Here is a 21032-nt window from a genome sequence, read left to right as displayed (position 1 = left end):
AAAACGAACTCCTTTTACGCACGCAGTGTACGCAAAAGGGGGAGATATGCGAAAAGCGTACATGTGCGTACGAGGGGGAGGTTAGGGTCAAAAGTGCCTCTCAAACTACGTACGTACTTTATGGATGACCCCGTGGTCACTTCTGCTGAAGAAATCACCTTTTATTTCCCTTTTGCTCAAATCGACATCTACGAACTCGTGCAAACAAGTCACCAAACTTTACGTGCACAGCTGCAATGTGATTACACTGCGCAGGCTCTGTACTGTCTACATTTAGAAAGTGCTTGATAATATCCTTCTATCTGATCCTCACTGCAATGTTTTCAATCCAGTTTTCTTCTCCTTTGTTGGGACAAGACGGTCTGTCGGGGCCCTTTTGTCGTTAGACCATGACATCAAACAATCAACTATTATAATAGATTGTTCGTAAAAGCCAATCAAGTTGCTCAAAGTCTAGGTCTTTGTCTAGGATAGACCTAAGCGTACTTCCGTTCAAGGCAAATAGACATTTGTATCACTGTCCGCCATTTGTGATTTGCGATTGCCAACGAACTCTGAGAAGTCGACACAGCAAGTCCTCTCAATACTAAGACCAAAGAGCTACATCACAATACTTCTACAAAAATGTCGTTGGTGAGAGTTTCAGCGCGGCTTCCCCTTCGATCTTGTTTGCGGACAGCAAATGCTGCATGCCAGCGACTTGTTAAAATGCAAGACACTTTTGAAGGTATTTCTTTATGCCTCATGGTTCCCCTCAAGTTCAAAATATTGAAATTGGTTATTACATCGTTCACTTAAGATGTCACTGTATTAGATTTTTCAAAGCCTGTTTTTAATATTCATGTGAGTTCAATTTGAAGTCAGACGCCGATCAGGAGTTATTCCTTTTAGGCCAAAACGCAACAAGCACATTCTACTTTACTTAAACAAAAACTTTCCCTCAGGATATCACATAAACTTTCCCTGTCCATGTCGTAAAATTTCATTTGAATTGACTTAATGAGGTGGCCAGAGAGAACCGTTTTGAAGTGACGCTTCATTAGCAGCATCAATTCTTCTAGCACGTATACCGATACTCGGTCCTGCTCAGTATCGATGTAGATGTAGATGTAGAAATTCAATTCCTCTACGGTAAGTTCGATGTTCTTTCTGTGCATATTCTCCATCACAGAGTCACCTTGAATAAATTTTTGGGACAACATTTAACATCCAATTTAGCTTAACTATGAACCTTACATGCAGGAAACCCTTATCATTTGATACGCGTAATTTCTGGATTTTGGTAGTCAAGAGGTTTCAAAATTTAAATGCCTGATTCTTACATTATTTGCTTTTTTATAATCTTCAGGTGTCGTAAATGCATTCTTCTGGGATGAGAAATGTGGTTTTGGTGAAACACAGGATGGTAACCATGTTCTTGTTTCAAATGAATTCAAGACTGGAGGGTATGATTCCAGAATTTTACAACACAGTAGATTTTTGTTATATGTGGTTATTTTAGTTTGGCTTCAGTGAGTCCCTTGCATAAACAATACAAGATATCCCTAACATTGTATTATATTATTTCAAAACCTCAATTTAAAGTTTGTTTGTACATTTTGAATTCTCTGGAACCTGGCATTGGATTGGTCAGATTCATCCTACAATATGATCTCTTACAAATACACAAATACGTTAGACAAAATCTCCTCTTACAGACAAAACATTTATATATTTATATTGATGTTCCATCAGAAAGTGAAAACATTATCACAAGAAGTCAGGTTCAGACTAAGTTTCAAGGTACCCAGAACTCAGTTGGTTTTCCACCATTAATTTACAAATAATGTTATTAAAAAGGAAAGAACTAAATAAGTAAGAATAAACTTGCAAAAATTATTGATATTCTCATTTGAAACCAATAAAATAAATACTTTGATATGCTATAGTCAGTATTTAATTTGAACTTGTGACTGCAATTGCATGCTGTACTACGTGGGCTGATTTTAGCCATTCTTGCAGCTATAAAGCAGTTGTTTAGAGTGGAAGAAAAGATAAACTAGATAATATCTTTTACTTTTTGAAAGCTAATTGGTGAAGCAACAAGCATTCACTTATTTTGAGATGTTACTATAGAGTCTTAACACCATATTTTGATTATTTGGCTGGTGTCCAAAGAGCCATAGCAATGTGATTTTGTTCAATTTACAAGGTCTGAACTTTTGGCATTGCAATGCAAATGGAAAAAACGCTCCAAACACTCCAGTAACATCAAAGAAAAAGGAAGGGACAATGAGAAGAAGGAGATGCTAGGAACATTTGTTGATTTTTAAGGAAAGACAGAAGCCCCATGTCAATAATGCTGTTTTTATCTGAAAGGATTCTAAAATATAGCTTAGTAAAATTTCAGCACCCTAAGGTACCTAGGGGCATAAACCTTGCAATCAACCGTGAATTTCAGAAAGTTTTTAATGAGTTACTGTCAACCAACTGTTGGTGTGAATGCAGGCAGTACTATTAGATTCTGATTTCTAATGGCAAGAGGCTTTTTAATTTAAGGTATGGAGATGTTTGTTGCATTCTCTGTCTTGTACATTACGCCACATCACTCAACTAATCAGCTGCCAGTATGAGGATAGTTGTTCATTTTTACTTAGAAATGAGATCCATTGAAGGGAAATGAGGTGGTGCCAGAAATATTCTGACAGGGGGGGCTAAAATGACTAAATTATGCAGTTTTTGTATGTTATTTGGTCAAATTTGATCTGACAATAACCTGAAATTTCCTCCAATTAGGAAGGCTAGATGCTTCCAAAGGAGGGGCTGTAGCCCCCCCCCTAGCCCTCCCTTGGCACCACCACTGCTTTAGGTAAGCAAATGCAAACAATTTCATCAAGTAGATGGGTTGCTTTCTCTTTTAACAAAAAGGCTTGGTTATTGTGCAAATTAGATAGATTTAATCATATCCATGCCACACCTATCTAGATTTGGGCTAGTAGCAACTGAAACTACTTGCCAGGTGTCTTTGGTCTGTTTTATCCGGGTTTAGGCATGAATTTTGTTTTAATTCTTGCAATCTGCAGCTTTATATTTACCATTAACTTGTAGGGAACTTTCAGTGAAGATGGATCATCAATTATGGCTGGAAATTATTGAGCCAACATCATTTATAAACCATGAAGCACTGAGAGATGAACTGCAAATGACTGTTTTATCTTATGATGATGATGTCTTGGGGCAAGATGGAAGTAAGAAAACAATTTTATGCTTTTTCAATTTCTTTTAGCTTTTATTGAAACTTGATTTATTTCTTTTAAGAAGCAAATTTTTCTAGGCTTTGTGATTTTTTTTTTATTGTACATAATTGTTATATTAAGGATTCAAACTTGCAAGAATTTTTTGGCTTGTCTTCGAGCAATTTTTTTTAAATGAGCTTTCAAACAAAAATGGGATGATAACTAAGATTGTTAGTGATGTTATGATGATATGAAGATTTATCAGACAAAAGGTATTAGACAGACAACCAAGTACATCCTGTGCTTGAAAGGTAGGCGAAACATCGCACAAGCAAAACATTTCTGGGGAAAAATTCTTGAAAATTGAACCGCCTTATATTTTGGAGATATGTTTGAAATGTTTCTAAAGCTGCAGTAAGCCAATGGCATTATTTCAACAAATAGTAAGTTTTTCACAGCCTATTTTCATATTTTAAATACTGTGAAAACAATTTTTAGGCTTTGTTACCCCAACATGGGAGATTTAAAAATTAAGATAAAACTTACAAGAAGCTCTCAACTGAAGATTGCAGCAATTTTTGACTGCATAAAAAATCTAATTTTGCAATGTACAGATCTGTGTAAGAGTTTTTCTGAACATCTGAATAATATCCACCAAGGGTTGCTAACCCCAAAAAGTTGTGAAGGTAAAAGGTCTGTGTATGAACTACAAAGTGAAGGTTTGAATTATTGAAAGCTATTAAGAAACACATTAAAACTAAGTTTGGAAAATTGGCAAAAAAAATGCTTGAAAAATCATAGAAAACAAAAATTTTCACCTTGCCTATGAAAAATTTGCACATTGATCACAAAATAATTTATCTAATTGACTTATTCTTGTGTTCTGCATGCCTTGCACTAAGCAAAATGATGATGCTCCATGAAATGAGCTCCTAAAAAAGTCAAGGCACTCTACTTCACACTTTATGTATTTTAATGCTGTTTGAAAAAATTATTTTTTCACAGGCACGCTAGATCTAGCACCTTTTAAGGCAAGGCCTGGTTCTGCAGTTATAAATGCAAGTCAAGTCAATTTCTTGATTTATGACAGTTTTAGTACAGTGAACTTGTAGTTGCAGTTTATTAGGCATTTGCTAGTTAAGGTTACGGTAAACGTTTTTGACATGGTACATGCAGGCCTTGCCCGGAAAGGCGCTCGATCGATTATCTTCGAGCAAGCGTTAATTATCTGTTGAAGTATTATTTTCTTTTTTTCTTAATAATTTAAAATCACCATTGCAAATCAGAGATCACATTTCCGTCCAAATTATCGCATTGCTTTTCAGTTTGCATTTGCTTTCGCGGGTAGTAGATGTTCTAGTCTGTCTTATAGAATGGATAGCATAAAAAGGGAAACAAAGTTGATGTTCGACTTAAAGCCATGCGTTTTCCTATATTTCTATATTTGTATTAACATAGTGTTTGCTGCATGTTTTGTTATTTCATATTATGGTGCTTTTTGGTATCACCATTGAATTTCTTATTTAACACTCTTCCAAAGCTTTCGATATGAAGCTCTCGATCTTCCAAAGCTCTTGAAGGATGCTCTCAAGGATATTTTATTTAAAGGTTCGAAATGGAGCGCCTAGAGTTTCTAAGAGGCTCTTTTTATGGAGCACCTTCATTTTGCTTAGAGCAAGGCCTGTACATGGTATCTCTCCCTAAAAGCCAAACTATTATCTGAATCCGACTAAACTAAATATCATTCGATGCACATTCCATATCAAAATAATTAGCAAAATATTGTAAAATGATACTTTCCAGGTATGTTTATTGCTTAAATTATTGTACCACTTTCATTTGTACCCTTGCGTTTTAGGTAACAAAATCTGACTTATATGAGCAGAAAGTGCAGATCCTAAGCTACCAAAGTGTGTCTCAGATTTTTCAAATTCCTCCTCCACTCAAAACTATACCCTGTCAAAAATTGGTAAAAAAATTGTCTACCCTCCTGTACTTCTATTTGGCTATAAAAGACAGACTAGATTAAATACCAAATTTTGAGAGGCGGTTTCTTGTGTATAAAATGATCTTTTTGTACCTGTATGTAAAGGATTTGTGAGTCTAGAGAAAAGGGGATTTTACTGATGGCACTTGAAAGATACACATGTAAACTACAGTGTAATCTAGGTCAAGTCATTTGAAGCTTCAAGATCAATAAGCCTGTTTAAATAAATACAGGCATATGTGGGATTCATGGACGTGCCATGTGATTGTAACTAGTATTTGCTAATGAGACATTTGACCATAACCACAAGGCAACAATAATTCCTCAACTAAAAACTTTGATAAAAGAATTATGGAAACCTTTGTTTACATGGGATTTCTTCAATTTTCAAAATTTCTGTTAGTTTTAAACTTTGTATCATTGTGTGCCTTGAAAGTTTTTCACTTTATATTATTTTTAAGGATATGTAAATCTAGATTTCCTAAAAAAAAGACTGTGCATATCTGGAGATCTTATCATGATTGCCAAACCATTTTTCTTTTATCAAAGCGTCCAAATATCTTTAATATAAGTGCTGTTTGGATGAAAGAGTCTAGGTTTCTTGTTCAATTCTGAAAAAAGCATCAACGTTGAGCTTTTGTCTTATCTCTTATTGTAGCAAATAAGGAACACCGCAATGCACAGAGAACAATAAACACACATACTGTATATGAACTGTGGCTAATATTTTGCTCCGGGTTATGGGGCTTCATCAGAGCAAAAGTGATGAAGCCCTGTATACTGGCTTTTATAAAATCTCTTATTGCCTGGTATGTAGTGGAATTAATGTGAATAAAAGGTCAATAGCTCTATATAACTATAAATTTATTTTTTGCATATAAGATGAAGCCAGACTCAAAACAGTTCCAATATACAAAGGACATATTGAAGTGCACAATCCAATAGATGACTGCCCTCCTGGTGGCGAAACTGCTGGCTTTAATGGTGGATCAAGGACTGCAACAGCCTAGTTCAATGCCTTGTTATATTTTATAATATAGTTTGTAAATAAGTATAATGATGAAATTTTGAACCTTGAAAATGAACCTCGAATTTTCTAAAGGCCTGTTTACATGGTCATATTCAGGTAAAATTTCAACCACATTTTTTATGTGATCACAGAATGTGATCATGTAAACGACCTTACAAGTTGCTTGAAGTTGCACGAAGCAGCAAGCAACTTGCAAGGTCGTTTAGATGATCACACTCTGTGATCACATAAAAAAATGTGATGGGAATTTTACCTGAATATGATTGTGTAAACCAGCCTTAACAGACTGAGCATTTTATGATTTTGTTTAGTCCCCTAAAGAGTGCAGTGCCTTTGTATAATTTCTTTTGACTATCTCTACTTTGCTCTACTCTTTCAAGATGTTTTATGAATGCTCTGGTTTTTGTATTAATTTACCATTTGTATCACTTTTCAATGGCTGGTGAATGTAAATAGCCATCTAAGATGCAATGTTTGGTGGTTTCATTATCTTGGATTTAAAAACTGGGTTGGAGTATGTAAGCAAATTTTGAGAATGTGTCATTACTTAACAAAATTGGTTGTCATAGTATTTTAGAAAGGTAAATTTGTAAATATGTAGTTTAGTTTTTAATCAGTTCTGTCTGAAAATGGCTTAATTTTAATGATGTACTTCTTTTCAGTGCCTTATTTCAAAATATTAACTGGAGACAACAAAGTTTATAAGGACCTTTGGTTATTTTGTGTATCAGCATCATGGTAAAGGTAAGGTGGCCTAAAGCCATGATGCCAGCAACAAAGTTTGATAAATGTAACAAAAGTGAAAATTGTTTATTAAGATGAAAATTAATTTTGATACTTTTTTGTGTTTCTATTCCATATTTTGGAGCAAAGTTGTAGAATAGCATGCCCATAGATGTTAAACAGTTTCCCTCTCAAAAATCTTTCCATAAAAAATCAAAGCTTCTTCTTTAATGCTTTACTTGATTTCAGTTGATTTGATGCAGAGGTGTATTCCTCCATTTTAACGTCACCTTTTATTTTACCGAAGCTTAAATGGAAATTCAATTGAGAGATATTGCATATCCACTTTTGAAACAGAGGGTGCTCTCTCCTAAAATGGCCTAGCTACTGGGAGAGTTCCTCGCTGAGGAATTCCCCATCATACAATTCATTTATGTCAACTTCTTGTGACATTTTGTTGTATTTGCTTTGTATTTAATCGGTATTGGACTTAGTATTGCAGTTGTGTAATTGAGAAATTGTATGTAGGGGAACTTTAAACATATAAAACTGAAACTAAACCGATTGCCAGTTTGAAAGCTTTACTAGAAACGCAACAGAACCGAAAAATACAAGTACCCACTGAAAATAGACATTAAAAAATAGGCACATTGTAAAGTTAAACAAGAATATGGGTTTTGTTGATGGAAATGTTTGGTGAAATGTCTGTTTTGGGACAATCAAAACCATTCAAGTTACAAGAGTTTGTGAAAACTGTCCATATTTCGAGGTAGAGTGCAAGAATTTTGATGCATAGCTTTCAGTCATGTCGCCCCTTATGGAACAATTTCAGTAAAAATTGTTTTAGAACTTCCAAATAAAAACATTATTTGTTGTATAATATACCGTACATGTTTGTGCAACGACAGTCTTATCGGCTTTTCTCTCTTTCTACACGAGCAACATTACTACAGGCCACTTTTTTTCGTGAAAAGTTTTGGCCATCGCCTCTTATGGAACGTCTCAAATTTAGGCATGCAGAAAAGCGCACAACGGAGAAAAACCGGGAATTATTTTCTGCCTTCTTTCCTTCTACCTTTATCATTCGTCAATATCAAATCAGACTTTTTTTGAGCCAGTGAGAAGCCATTTGACCAATTGAAGTGCTTCCATAAAAAACCCCTGTGAATGAAAATTGTGCGAGCTACTGTAAAATTGTGCCGCAGTTAAAATTTTTCCAAGTCGTTTCTACTTTTCCTAGTTGTTTCTTACTTGTTTCCTAGTTGTTTCTACTTGTTTCTTCTTGTTTCCTAGTTGTTTTTACTCATTTCCCGTTATAGTAACCACGTATTATTTAGGTTTCAAAAAATATTCGTTTTTGAGAGACAAAGAAGCACGTTGTGGGTTTTGTTTCGGCCAAGAAATGGCCAAGAAAGTTGAGGTGCAGGGGAAAAAAGAAGAGTCGAAGGTCAAATGACAACTTTCTCATTTACATCCCGCTTGGTTTTAAAAGATTCTCCTGGCTTTTATGAACAAAATGAAACAACGATAATTAGCAAAAATACAAGTAATGTCGTCAGCAAATTAATTTCGCGCGTTTTTTGAAGACAAACAAACCCAAACTCCTTCATATTAATATTTATCATTGCACAGTCGGAATTCATGAAAAAGTCGAATCGTTCCATAAGGGAATCGTTCAATAATTCATCAGTTGCATGATCTGAACATTACATACCGTAAATCCTCGAATTAGCGCCCTGGGGCTTATTTATTTTTATATTTTTGGATGGGGGCTTATTCGGGGGGGCTTATACGAGGGGGGCTTATAGAATCATTGTAGACATTAAGAAGACATTTTTAAAAGAGCTCGTTTATTTTAGTAGTAATTTCTTTATAAGCATTTAATTAATTACTACCAAAAGTATGGATTTGTTGTGGTAACTCAATAAAACACCTTTGGAAGCTATGTAGCAAAATACAGACCCCTCCCTCCTAAGTCGAGACGATTCTGAACACCAAATAAGGCCCGTTGGTGCTGCCGCCATCTTGTTGGACACCAAACAGCAACCGCAACATTGCGTGACAGAAGATTTGTGGATGGCCTAGTCGAGGGGATTTCCTGTGAAGATGTTGGGAACGATTTTACAACTGTTGAAAGCGCAAACGTTCGAGAAGACAATTGTAGACAAATGCATTCAAGGTGGTTCTCCACATCATATGGTAGCAAAAAACAGAAGATTATAGTCGCGCGCTGTCTGGTTGTTGTCAAGTTCTTGGTATCATTGAAAATAAGATAATACAAAAGCAAGTTTCCGCGTCTTGAACTAAGTTATCGTTACAAGGTTTCAAGTCAACGTAAACTAAAGCACTGACAGCAAAGGAGTCGTTGAAATCAAGCTCTTACGAGTGAATATGCCATGGTCTCGAAAATGTCCTACTCCAAGGCTTAATCGCCTGATGTACATACTTCTGGCCTGTTCTCTATGTTGCTCACTTTTGTTCATTTTTCTCAGCTACAAGCTTGAACCGACGACTATTAATGATGGAGCGAATGCACAGAGACAAATCTCGTTTTCAGGCATTCAGGTGCCTTTTAGAATTAAAAATCGTGGATTCAAAAGTGAGAGAAGCTTGTCTAAAAAGCTTGCCGCGGAAATTAATTCTCTGAAAGAAGAATTATCATACTATCAGAAGGTTGTTTACGATTTGGGACAAAAGAAGTCAGAGAAATCTTCTCAAAAAAATAATTGTCATCAGGGCTTTGAAGTGCCAAAATGCCAGGTATCAATGTATTTACGTCCATGTATTTACGACAGAGATGTTTGTGTTGACTGCAAGTTGACTGCAGACAGTATTTCTAGTTAAATTTTCCTACCATGAATTTGTTTCAAATTTTAATGCCCTTTCGCTTTGTGGAAACCTTGTATTTGTTTAGGTATCACAATGCATTTTGTGTTATGATATCTGATGCTGACCATCATTGGAATCGGGACATGTATTGAATGAAGCATCAAATGAATAATTTTTTACATTTATTGAACAAAACTGTAATTTTAAGGTGTAGTTTGGCTTGTAGTAATTAAAATCTTTACTTTTCAGGTTCTTCATGTTGCTATTGTCTGCGCTGGTTTCAAGGATAGTAGGAGAGTTGTAACTCTTATAAAATCGATGCTTTTTTATCGGCACCAACCATTACATTTTCACTTTATTTCTGACTTCTCAGCACGGCTGGTTTTGGAGACTCTTTTTGAATCATGGAAACTTCAACAAGGTAACTTACCGAGATTTTATGTAAAAACATCTTTAAAAGTTATGGAGTGTTAAATCTTTATATGTGACAAAAAGTTTTGAAGGTTTATATTAAAGCAGTTTGTAAAAATAATTTGAGAAGCAGGTTCTAACGATGATTGTTGGGAATGATGTGTCAGTGACTATATATGTGATTTTTATCTTGACGTAGCTTGATGGGTTGATATATATATATATATTATGATAAATGATCTTGGCCAGTCAAAAGTTCTAGGTTAAGAAAGTGAATGAAATATTTTTTTCTAGTGTTGGTGAGTTTCTATGATACAGAAAAATTAAGGGTAAGTGCTCAATGAGTTTCTCAAAAATAAAGCTTCAATGCTCTAAAAATTCTTGTTAAAGATAAGGCCAGGCCATTCTGTTCTATGATAGTGTTTGCACAGGGACGTTGTGGCCAATGAGTTCCAGAGGGGGCCAGAAAAAAAATTTCTGACAAAATTTATTTGATTTATTTTAATCAACTAGAAGCATTTCATATTAGGGTAGGGGGGGGGGCAGAAAAGCTCATAACCTTTTTCTTGGCCTGAAAGATATCTAAAATGCACTTTTCTTGTTCTTGTTTCATCATACCTACTGTAAACCTTCATGACACCTTGCACCCCGTTAGGTTGGTAGATTAGGACAGGAGTAGAAAAAGTTACTACTGGAAATTGCATTTTTTGGAGCAAACTTTAATAACACAATCTTATTATTAAAAATAATATCCTTGGTATTGATCGACTACCTTGTTCTTGTCTTCAAATGTTTTACATGCAACATAACTGCTACCAAATATCAAATAAGGATACAATTTATGACCAATATTGACCAATTTCCATAACCAAATTTGGCGCTTGAGGATTAGGATTTTAACTGACAAAATCTAAGCAGCAAATCACTCTATGGTAGAAATTGTTAAATCTTGAGAAATTGTTTCGATTTTGTGGAAATCTAGAAATATGTTTAAAGAATTGAATAGAATTGAATTTTTTGAGTCTCAAATTGAAAAATTGCAAACTCCCTTGTGCATGGCAAGATAAATTACTTTTTGGGGTCAATTTTTCTGCTAGAAATGATTTTTTTGGGTTGCTGGCTTGTACTTCAGCTTGAGGATCCCTATCCTAAATATATCTGAGTACCTCCCAACATGAGCCTAATGCTTGCATGATTTCTCTTGAGCAAGCGATTGCTCTAAAAATGATCATAATAATTAGCAATGCTGAAAGCCTCTGTATTGTTTACAAAAACCTTATGATCTATTTATAAGGTACCCAGGCCTTTTTGTTTGATGTGAGCAATTGCTTGCGATACCGTCGCCACTTGCACAAACCCAAGCAGACAAGCGTTTGATCCCTCACCCCAAATGTTAAATTTTGAGGAATAAATGTTCCAATCATTAACACTTTTCCAGTCATCTTTTGTGACCTGATCAAGTGACATAGACGATATAAATCTAGCATATCAAAACACAGGAAACATGAGTAAGCTGAATTAACCACATCTCACTGGGAAATGTTTTTATTTCAAGCAACACATTGAGTGGATACCCAACAGGCACTACTCTGGCATTTATGGATTAATGAAGCTGACATTAACGGATACACTTCCAGAAACCTTAGATCAGGTATTTTTATTTTTAAAGTGCATTCTATTTATGTAAAAGGCAAAACTGGTATTGAATCTTTAAAATCAACATTTGCTCACAGATAAGTGTAAATTTCATGAATTATATGTTGACATGCCTAATAATATTTCTGTGAAAAATCAGGTTTACTATTTCATATGGTTAATTCTTTGATTTCAAATTATCAACTAACTTTTATTTTCGTAGGTTGTGGTTTTAGATACTGATGTTTTCTTTTTGGCTGACATTGCAGAATTGTGGAGCCAGTTTCACAATTTTTCAAAACATAAGGTACCACCTGGATTTTTCAACTTCAGGGTTCATATTGAAGTAGACATTGCATATTATAATTTGTGCTTGTTTTCAATGTTCTTGTCTTCTGAAGTAACTACTGATCGCAACCCTCTGTTCCAAGTTGCCACACTTGTTGCTGTATGTGCTATTTACAGTTATGTTATGTGTCATTAATGTTTGGATTCAAGTTGAACTATTAAGTGACCTCTGTGCTAAGTAGAAATATCTCCATTGAAATTTTCTTAGCATCAACACACAACATAGATTGTAATATCATCCCACAACATTGAAAGTGACATACTCAAAACCAGCTACCATTCTTGCTCAACTTTGACAATTTTATTATTATACTGTAGTTTATTTTTGCCTCAATTCCAAAATGCTATATATGTTTATTTCAAGACGTTTACTCAATATTTTCAATATGTTCTTTTTGCAGGCAGTGGGACTTGTTGAAAACCAGAGCAAATGGTATTCAGGAAATCTTTTCAGAAACCTAAAGCCTTGGCCAGCCCTGGTAAGTAGCCTTGGCAATATACGCCTGACTAATTGATCTGCCCTGCTCAGAGGTTTTCTTTCATATTAAGGTGGGTTTGATAGAAACATTTGGCAGTGAGATACAGAAATGCCATGCAAGATTGTATTGAAGAATGTCATTGAACCAGTAAAAACAGGGGATGTAGCCATGCTAATATACATATCTGATGGAGTGGAGTGGAATGGGAATTGTACCACTAATAGTGCATTACCAAAAATTCTCAAACTAATCTCTTAAGGCTTGTTAATTTGAGAGATTTTGGATAGGGGCTCCCTGCTAGTTACAAATAGCTCATTTTTTAAACTTTTTCATTTTATTGCCAGTTGTCTTTGAAGAAGGAAGCATTCTTTAAGTTTATATTAACAAGAAAACATTTTGGAAATTACTTGTTTACTTAAGTTTTTTCCCCTGAATATGTGCTTTATCATGGACTGAAATAATTCATATGTTTTGAGGATAACTGAAATGGGCTTAAGTGAGGGGTCTAAATTATTTATTTAGATATGGGGATGCCAATTTGTCAAATTATTACACTGGTAATGCTACACGGGAGAGAATACCCAGCTGTAATAGAACAGAAGATATGAGTTACCAATTGAAAATCCTTGCACTGAGTAGAAAGAAAAAGGCCGATCAAGCTCTTTAGTCTAGGTACTTGTAAAGTGTGATTTGGCCAACTCAGCTCCTCAGGAAGCAAGTTGAGGGCATTTAGCATTAATTGTCAATGTTACTGTAACATGGTTAATTGTTGAACATGCCCATATGGATGAGCTAACAGAGGGCCATGGCGATCGCCTGTGAGCAACAAAAGCCTGCTTAACATATGCTATAGTTCTCTATGAGCCCTCCAAGAATCTACGAAAATATTCTGGGAATCAAAAACCCGTGAATGAAAGGTGGCAGGATAAAAATTGAAGTTTTTGCTACTTGTATGTGAGTCAAAGACAAAAAGAAGTTTAAAAAGGCAGTAACACAAATAAACTTGAGTATGGTGTGGAAAGTGGAAAATTGAGGAAGTGGAAAATGATGACAAATTAGTTGATTACGTCACAACTGTCAAACACAGAAAGGCTGATTATCAAAACTGCATTGACCTTTAATGTGTTTTTTAAAATTTAGAAAGTAAAAGGCTACTCGGGCAAGTGACAGGAAATATATAAAGTAATTTTTGGGCGTTTATTTCTTCTGACATGGTCTTAGTCTTTAACCTTCTAAGGAATATTATTATTTGTGTTGGAATGCAAAATCCAGTGTTTTTCCATGCTTGCAGGGCAAAGGCTTCAACACTGGTGTTATACTGTTGGATCTCAGGAAACTTCGTAAATTGAAATGGTCGCATCTTTGGCGAGTGACAGCAGAAAGGGAGCTGATGAATCTTCATCACACTCATCTTGCTGACCAGGTAATTTCGGAATTTTAACTCCAGAGAATCTTTGCATCAACATTTTAATGTATAACTCCCTTTAAATGGGACAATAAGCTGAATACCCTATTTATGTAAAATTGGTTTGCTGTGTTTGTCATGTTGAAATAATTTGTGGCTAAAATCCAGTATAATTTCAGGATATTATCAATGCTGTTGTGAAAGACAACCCCTACCTGGTCTATAAAATTCCTTGTTTCTGGAATATTCAGTTAAGCGACAACACCCAAAGCGAGGTACAGTATTTGAAAATATTCTCTCTACTTCATTTATTTAAAATAATTCGTTTTGCTGCATATACTGTAATTGGTCTATTAAACGCCCAGTTGTATTTTAAAATTTTGGGTTTTATCGGGGAGGGGCGTTTACACAAGAGGGGTGTTGATTGAAACAACTATTTTTACAAAATAAAATCATTTCTTTCAAAGAACAAAACCTATTCAAATAATGAAAAATCGTCCTCATCTTTATTTGAATCAATTTCAGTAGATAGATCTTGCCTCACATCGGAATCTGGTATTTCAAGTGGATCCTCTTTCTTGTTGTCATCACCAGGTGTGATGGTTCTCAATTTTTCATAACCTGTATGGCACGGCTTATTTTCCTTTTTAGAACATGATATTTCTTTACCAGTGGAACCATTAATCGACAAAGCGTTTAGAGAGAGAGAGCGTTTAATATCTTCTCTTTTTTCAAAAGAGCTATGAAGAATGTGGAATCTTCATGATTTTAAGGATAACTACTAATTATTGGAAATGGGTTGTGATAGTTTACTTACTTTCTTGCAGGAATGCTATGGAGACGTTTCAGCTCTAAAGGTAAACGACAAACTTATTTTTTCTGTCATTAAATGTTAACCTCTGCTTGCTATCTTTCAAGATGCGCGCTTTTTCTTAGTCAGCTAGAAACATGCACATCTGCAGGCCTACATGCACATTTTATTTGTTTCAGCAAGTTGAGATGGTATCGTACGGAATCTTTAGAGGGTTTTTTGGTTTATGACAGCCCTTAATGTTGCCTGCCTTAAAGTGGGTATCTTTTTATCAATTTACATCCATTTCTTATTAAGCATTTATCACTAAAAGTTTATTCCGCTTGCTTTTGTCAAATGGCACGATTGTCAAAAATGAGTTGCTCATACCAAAGCGCAAGATGAATAGTTACAAATTTATTCTACATATTTTAGTGAAGTCAAGTATGCCCGATATTCCCAATTTTTTAGAAATCATACTCATAATACTCAATGCTCATAATTAATAACGTTATTTTTTCGCTGTAGCTGGTTCATTGGAATTCCCCCAAAAAATCATCGGTACAGCAGAAGCATGTAGAATTTTTCAGAAATATGTACTTGACATTTCTGCAATATGATGGAAACTTGTTACGGTATGTTAAAGCTTTGAAATAAAATATTTGTACAGATAATTATTGCAGATAAATATGTACCTAGTATATTTTTCAGTCTGTCAGTCTGCTTTCAATACTCTTTGCTATAGTCTACAGTTAAATGATTTCGATGATTTTACAAACTTCATGACTGTTTGTAGGAGAGAGTTGTTCTACTGTGATATTGGTGACCAAAAGCAAGATGAAAAAGAAACGGTATGCTCATCTTTAGTTTGCTAAGTAAATGTCTATTCGAGATTATTTATTTGCAATTCGACGAAAGCCTTTGAATTGAGAGTTGATATGCGTAATCTATATTCTCTCAGCAATGATTGTAAAAAGAAATGGTGTCTTGGTTTGTGGAAATCTTTCTGTTCATTAAATGAAATTTGAAAAAATTACTGTGGTAAAGTTAAGTACTTTTTCTAGAAAAACATTGCTGATGACGATCCCTGCCATGACTATTACCTGGAACAACAACTTGTTCGTCGTGTTCATCTTTATTTCTTGGATTTCAACTTTCAACCGGTAATATTATTTTACTTCGCTTTTTCAAATGAGTTTTTTCACAGCTCTCAAATGAACACTAGCAGTTCCCATATTAAGTATGATTTATTTGCTTGAAGTCGATAGCAGATATAAGTGGTACTTCACTTTTGATAAGATCACCAACGCTGCAAAAAACAAGCAGCTGTGCCATCATTTTTAAGAATTAGACTGAAAACGGTCTGGTGCAACATCTTGACATTTTGACCTCTTGGGTAAGATGATATTTTATCAAACGCATTGTTTTTAAATCTTTAGGTCAAAAATGACGTAACTCTCGTTGCACACTCATCGATGGATCGTCTCCAGCTTGTGGAAGCACTGCTAAAGTTTTGGGAAGGTAGCAAAAACTTTTAAATAATGTATTTTTTATCAAAAACTTATTTTAGTGTCAGCTTTAATAAGCACAGTGTTAATTCTCATTCGTTATATTCTAGGGCCAGTTAGTCTATCTTTGTATGCGTCCGATGCAGAGGCGCAACAATTTTTGAGATTTGCTTTGAAGTCACATGTTTTTGAGAAACGGTCAAATGTTGGTGTTCATCTGGTCTACAAAGACGGGGTTCGTATTTTTTAAATGCTGTCTGTAATATGCATGCCGTTTTGTGTAAATACTTCCTATTGCACCTTTGATTGTTCCTTTAGTTGGTGATCTTTCTAATTCTTCCGCTTTTCTTATGTAATGTGTTGCGTTTCGACTTTTCATGTAATCTGGTACAGGATTTTAATGCAAGTGCATATTAAAGATGGTTTTATTTTTAAATCTAAATTTGATCAGTCAACACTCCTTCAATTTTAGGACTTCTATCCTGTCAATTACTTGAGAAATGTTGCAGTGCAAGAGGCAAAAACAAGCTTCATATTTTTGCTCGATATTGACTTTTTGCCAATGCCTGGACTCTATGAGAAACTCAAGTGAGTAAACACCGACTTTTTATTCATGAGACAAGCATCATGAAAGAGTTCTCATATCCATTTTCTAAAACGGTGATAAATGATTCGTAATAGTAACATATTCCCTTAAGACATTCCCTTTTGTCTTATTTTGTCAGTTGAAATTGTCTCAAAGAACCCTTTGACCGCGACTCTTGAAATGACAGATGTGATCAATAAAAGCATAGCTACCTACGTCATACAGTCGTGGAACTGCCTTCAGTTAGATATTAGGTAGCGTAGTTATGTCACTTATACGGTTAGAAATCTGTTTGTTAGAAAATACCGTATTAGAGGTGCATATATTTCCATCAAAGACCTAGGTTTCAAGATAAATAGGTGAACATTTTTTAAAAATGTGAAAAATGAGCTCATGAGAAGCGTCACATGACTCAAAACTAATAATGGCAGGAATCCCATAAGATAAATCTGGGAAGCTTGTAAAGCTATATGCAAGGAACGCAGCCAGTCTTTTGGTGGCACGGAGTAGCCCCTGTCCCCGAGATTCATCCTTGTTTGGTTTGCAAATTTACTGGGGCTAAGTAGTTTGTCCTTGCAAAACTACTAGTTTCTTTTCAAATATTGTAGACAGTTTCTATGGTGACTGCTTTAAACATTTACGTTTATTTCGGCCCGTTGCTAATTGCGAATATTATAATACTTTAGTGGTTTTCCGTTTTTGTTAAATGCATTGGGTTTTCCATATATCTTTCTGCCACTTTTGGTCTTCATAATTTTGAAATTGCTTTCAAATTTTGATTTTTTTAAAACAGAGGAATTTTCCTTTTTCAGTCTGTGTAAATTGGGACTATTTATGTTTTTTCCAGGAGGATGGCATCATCTTCTGACATGAGTAGGAAGGTAATTCTTGTCGAGCTCCTTCATTTTAGTTATAAAAACAACAATCGTTTTATTTCTAAAGACTTTAATTCTTTCTAGAAAGCTGTCTCTAAGTTTCTTTTTTATGTTAACCGTATTAACTTACCATTAATCTCGAATTTCACGTGGCTCTGTGTATATCAGAGTATCATGCTGCGGAAAACATGTTACAATGTTATTTTCAGTTACTCTAGATCTTTAGAATATATGATCTTTAACATGTACTATTTTTTAGCTAATTTAAGATAGTGAGTAATTTAAGATAGTGAGTAAGACATTTGCTGTAACATTTTTATCATCATGACTGGTTTTAGGCCATCGTGGTACCGGCATTTGAAACATTTCAATACAAGCTCGATTTTCCAAGTTCAAAAGAAAAGTTGCTGGAATTGCTTGACTCTGGAATACTAACGACCTTTAGGTAGGTAAATTGAAGTTACATTATTAACCATCTTCTTTAGTGTTCTATGGTAACGTAGATTAACAACATTGTAAATGGCTGCTTTGGTTTTTGGATTTTTGGATCCCAAATATTTAAACTGGTTGAAAATACCATTACTTTTCTGATGAAAATATCAACTTGTCTGTAATGAAATTCACTAGGTCTTGCAAGTTTTTTTGTTAAAAATTAGCTCCATAATACTTGTATCTCGTTTTTGTTTGAAATAACTGTAATTAGAATGACAGAGAAACATCTATCTTTTATTTTGCACTAGGTAATTAGAAACATTTTTATTAATTTTTTTAAGACATTCTGTTTGGCCTCAAGGCCATGCTGCAACTGATTTCAAACGTTGGAGATCTGAAAATAATAACTACAAGGTTAGTTTGCTTTTTCTGGAAACCCAGTCAGTATTAATATGATATTTTGTTTGTTGTGCCATGGAATATTACTTACTTTTAGCTATCAGCTACTTGTCAATTGCTGAAATGCTCTGTTTACTTGTTTGCTAATGCTTTCGTACTGATTCAGAAAATGAGTTCGTACTGTCAGAAAATAAGAAAATTAGTTCGTACTGTCTTACCTCATTTAAATATTTCATTGATGTTGATTACACAGAAAATCCTATTTAATGTGAGTAACAGAGCATACTTCATCTCTATTGCAATATGCTTCATCTTTAGATCAAATGGCAAAGGGATTTTGAACCTTATGTCATGATAAAGAAGAATGCCGCTCCACTTTACGACACGCGGTTTGTTGGCTTTGGGTGGAATAAAGTTTCTCATATAATGAATCTATACGCCTTGAAGTAAGTAACTTGATATAAATGCTTATCAGCAACTTGGCACCATTTTATGTAAATTGATCAAGAAATGACGTTCCCCGCACAAGCACTTGAATTTTGAATATTCACAGATTATTCTTTTCATTCAGTACTGATTTGTAACATAATGAACTGGTTTGAAACGGATGAACTGATTTGCAACACGATGAACTGATTTGTAGCAAAGGGATCTGATTTTTAGCATGATGAACTCGTTGTCAGCATTATGCACAGGTTTTAACATGACAAACTGATTTGCAACACGATGAACTGATTTGCAACACGATGAACTGATTTGCAACACGATGAACTGATTTGTAGCCAAGGGGGCTGATTTTAAGCAAGATGAACAGATTCTTAGCATGATGAACTAAGTGTTGTTTTTCTTGCACTGTTTTCTAGGTACGAATTCGTTGTTGCTGCTGATGTTTTTATTATTCACATGCCACATGCCCCATCCTTTGACCTTACAAGCTATCGTCTCAACAGCAACTATCGAAAGTATGTAGCATCTGCCTTTGTTAGGCCATAAAAACCAACTCTCTGCTTCATCGATGAAGGGAATTTTCATTGTTTTTTTCCACGAAAGAGTATTCCAAAAGGTGTATAAGAAATCCACACTTTTTTCTTTTGATTATCTTTTAGTAGGTTCAGCATAAATTCTGAGCTTTGTTCCATCATCACTATTAATTGTTTTAAAGGTTCTACTTATCAATTTCGAACGCGAGCTTCAATACAAAATATTCTTTTGGCTATTAGTTCCTTAACGCCTCATGAATGTTTTTAAGTTTTGTGTAAATGTTTCTATTTTTGCAGGTGCCTTGCGAAGCTAAAGCTAGAATTCACAAGGGAGCTTGAGGTCAAATATTTAGTGAAGTTTTAAATGTAGTTGATAATGAAAAGAGAAATAAGAAATATTAGCCATGTGACCTAGAGGATAAGAAATATTTTTTGGCAGATTATGTGTACATATTTGATTATGGCAGGACCTTTGTATATTTAATTTGTGTTTCAAGGAGTGCCGGTGCTATTTTGTTTAGTTGATATGAAAATTGATGAAATTATTACTTTACAAAAAAACTGTTTTTAACCTGTAAATGGGATCTGGAAGTCATGTTAAGTGTGCAAAATCGCCTTAAAAGGCTGCAAAATCAATGTTTACATATTACGCTATAGCCTGTAGATCGCCATTTTACGCTGTAGATCGCCATTTTACGCTGTAGATCTGTTTCCGTTTGTAAAGTCATCTGTTATCGATGATAAGGTAGCGTATGTGCGTTTTGGTTTCATCTGTTTTCACTTTACTCCGTTTTCAAAGGGGTTTTTTAAATGCATCCAGTGGAGAGTATTTCATAGCGGAGCTCCGTGGACGCAAACCAACACAGGTGCATTTCCATTCCCTATAAAAACGTAGAAGTGTGAATGGGGTCCAAGTTAGTGGTCATTCCAGCTTTAAGGATGCTCTGATAAATGCTTTACTCGGAAAACACAGTCTTAGGAAACCTGTCTCAAGAAACCTGTCGCCTTCACAGTTTCATTGTGCAGTATCCAAAGAATTTCCCCACTAATTAAGATTTCACATGCAAAGTCAGCTACAAGTTGTATTCTTCCTGAAATTCCAATTCGTAGCTGATTAAGCCTGAGACATAAACTTCCTGTAGCAAGCTTTCCTTTTGCCTTTGTTGTTATGGCGTTCCTGCGCCTGAAGCTGGAGAATTGGTTTGTTTAATAATGCTAATTATAACAATAATAATAATAATAATGCAGTTTGTGTTGTTGAGTATATCAGTTGGATATAACTTGTTGCTTATGTTAAGCTAGTTAATCGTGAACTGTGTCATAGATCAATGCAGACATCAATTTGTTTTACTGTACATAACTCTCAACCTTTGCAAAGCCTGACGCACTGAATGTGCAGG

General features: G+C 34.9%; 2 protein-coding genes across 2 annotated transcripts; both read left to right on the top strand.

Annotated features, from left to right (window-relative positions):
- The first annotated feature begins 484 nt into the window (after positions 1 to 484).
- On the top strand, positions 485 to 6504 carry LOC135695672 (uncharacterized). The gene is made up of 4 exons (XM_065214837.2): positions 485 to 727; positions 1349 to 1445; positions 3088 to 3227; positions 6085 to 6504. The coding sequence occupies exons 1-4, from the start codon at positions 625 to 627 to the stop codon at positions 6210 to 6212; spliced, it is 468 nt and encodes a 155-aa protein (XP_065070909.2). The 5' UTR covers positions 485 to 624; the 3' UTR covers positions 6213 to 6504.
- A 526-nt stretch (positions 6505 to 7030) lies between these two features.
- On the top strand, positions 7031 to 20973 carry LOC135695656 (xylosyl- and glucuronyltransferase LARGE1). Its single transcript, XM_065214809.2, has 21 exons — positions 7031 to 9715; positions 10034 to 10205; positions 10490 to 10524; positions 11751 to 11846; positions 12054 to 12137; positions 12580 to 12657; positions 13949 to 14080; positions 14242 to 14337; positions 14890 to 14919; positions 15381 to 15487; positions 15649 to 15703; positions 15917 to 16015; positions 16292 to 16373; positions 16471 to 16595; positions 16833 to 16948; positions 17794 to 17827; positions 18160 to 18266; positions 18595 to 18667; positions 18971 to 19098; positions 19516 to 19614; positions 19930 to 20973. Exons 1-21 carry the CDS (start codon positions 9347 to 9349, stop codon positions 19994 to 19996), a joined length of 2184 nt encoding a protein of 727 aa, XP_065070881.1. The 5' UTR covers positions 7031 to 9346; the 3' UTR covers positions 19997 to 20973.
- The last annotated feature ends 59 nt before the right edge of the window (positions 20974 to 21032 follow it).

The sequence above is a fragment of the Rhopilema esculentum genome, chromosome 2 (genome assembly GCF_057945365.1).
Source record: "Rhopilema esculentum isolate cy_ngs chromosome 2, ASM5794536v1, whole genome shotgun sequence".
Classification (NCBI taxonomy): Eukaryota; Metazoa; Cnidaria; class Scyphozoa; order Rhizostomeae; family Rhizostomatidae; genus Rhopilema; species Rhopilema esculentum.
This window is presented reverse-complemented; position numbering and strand designations above follow the sequence as displayed.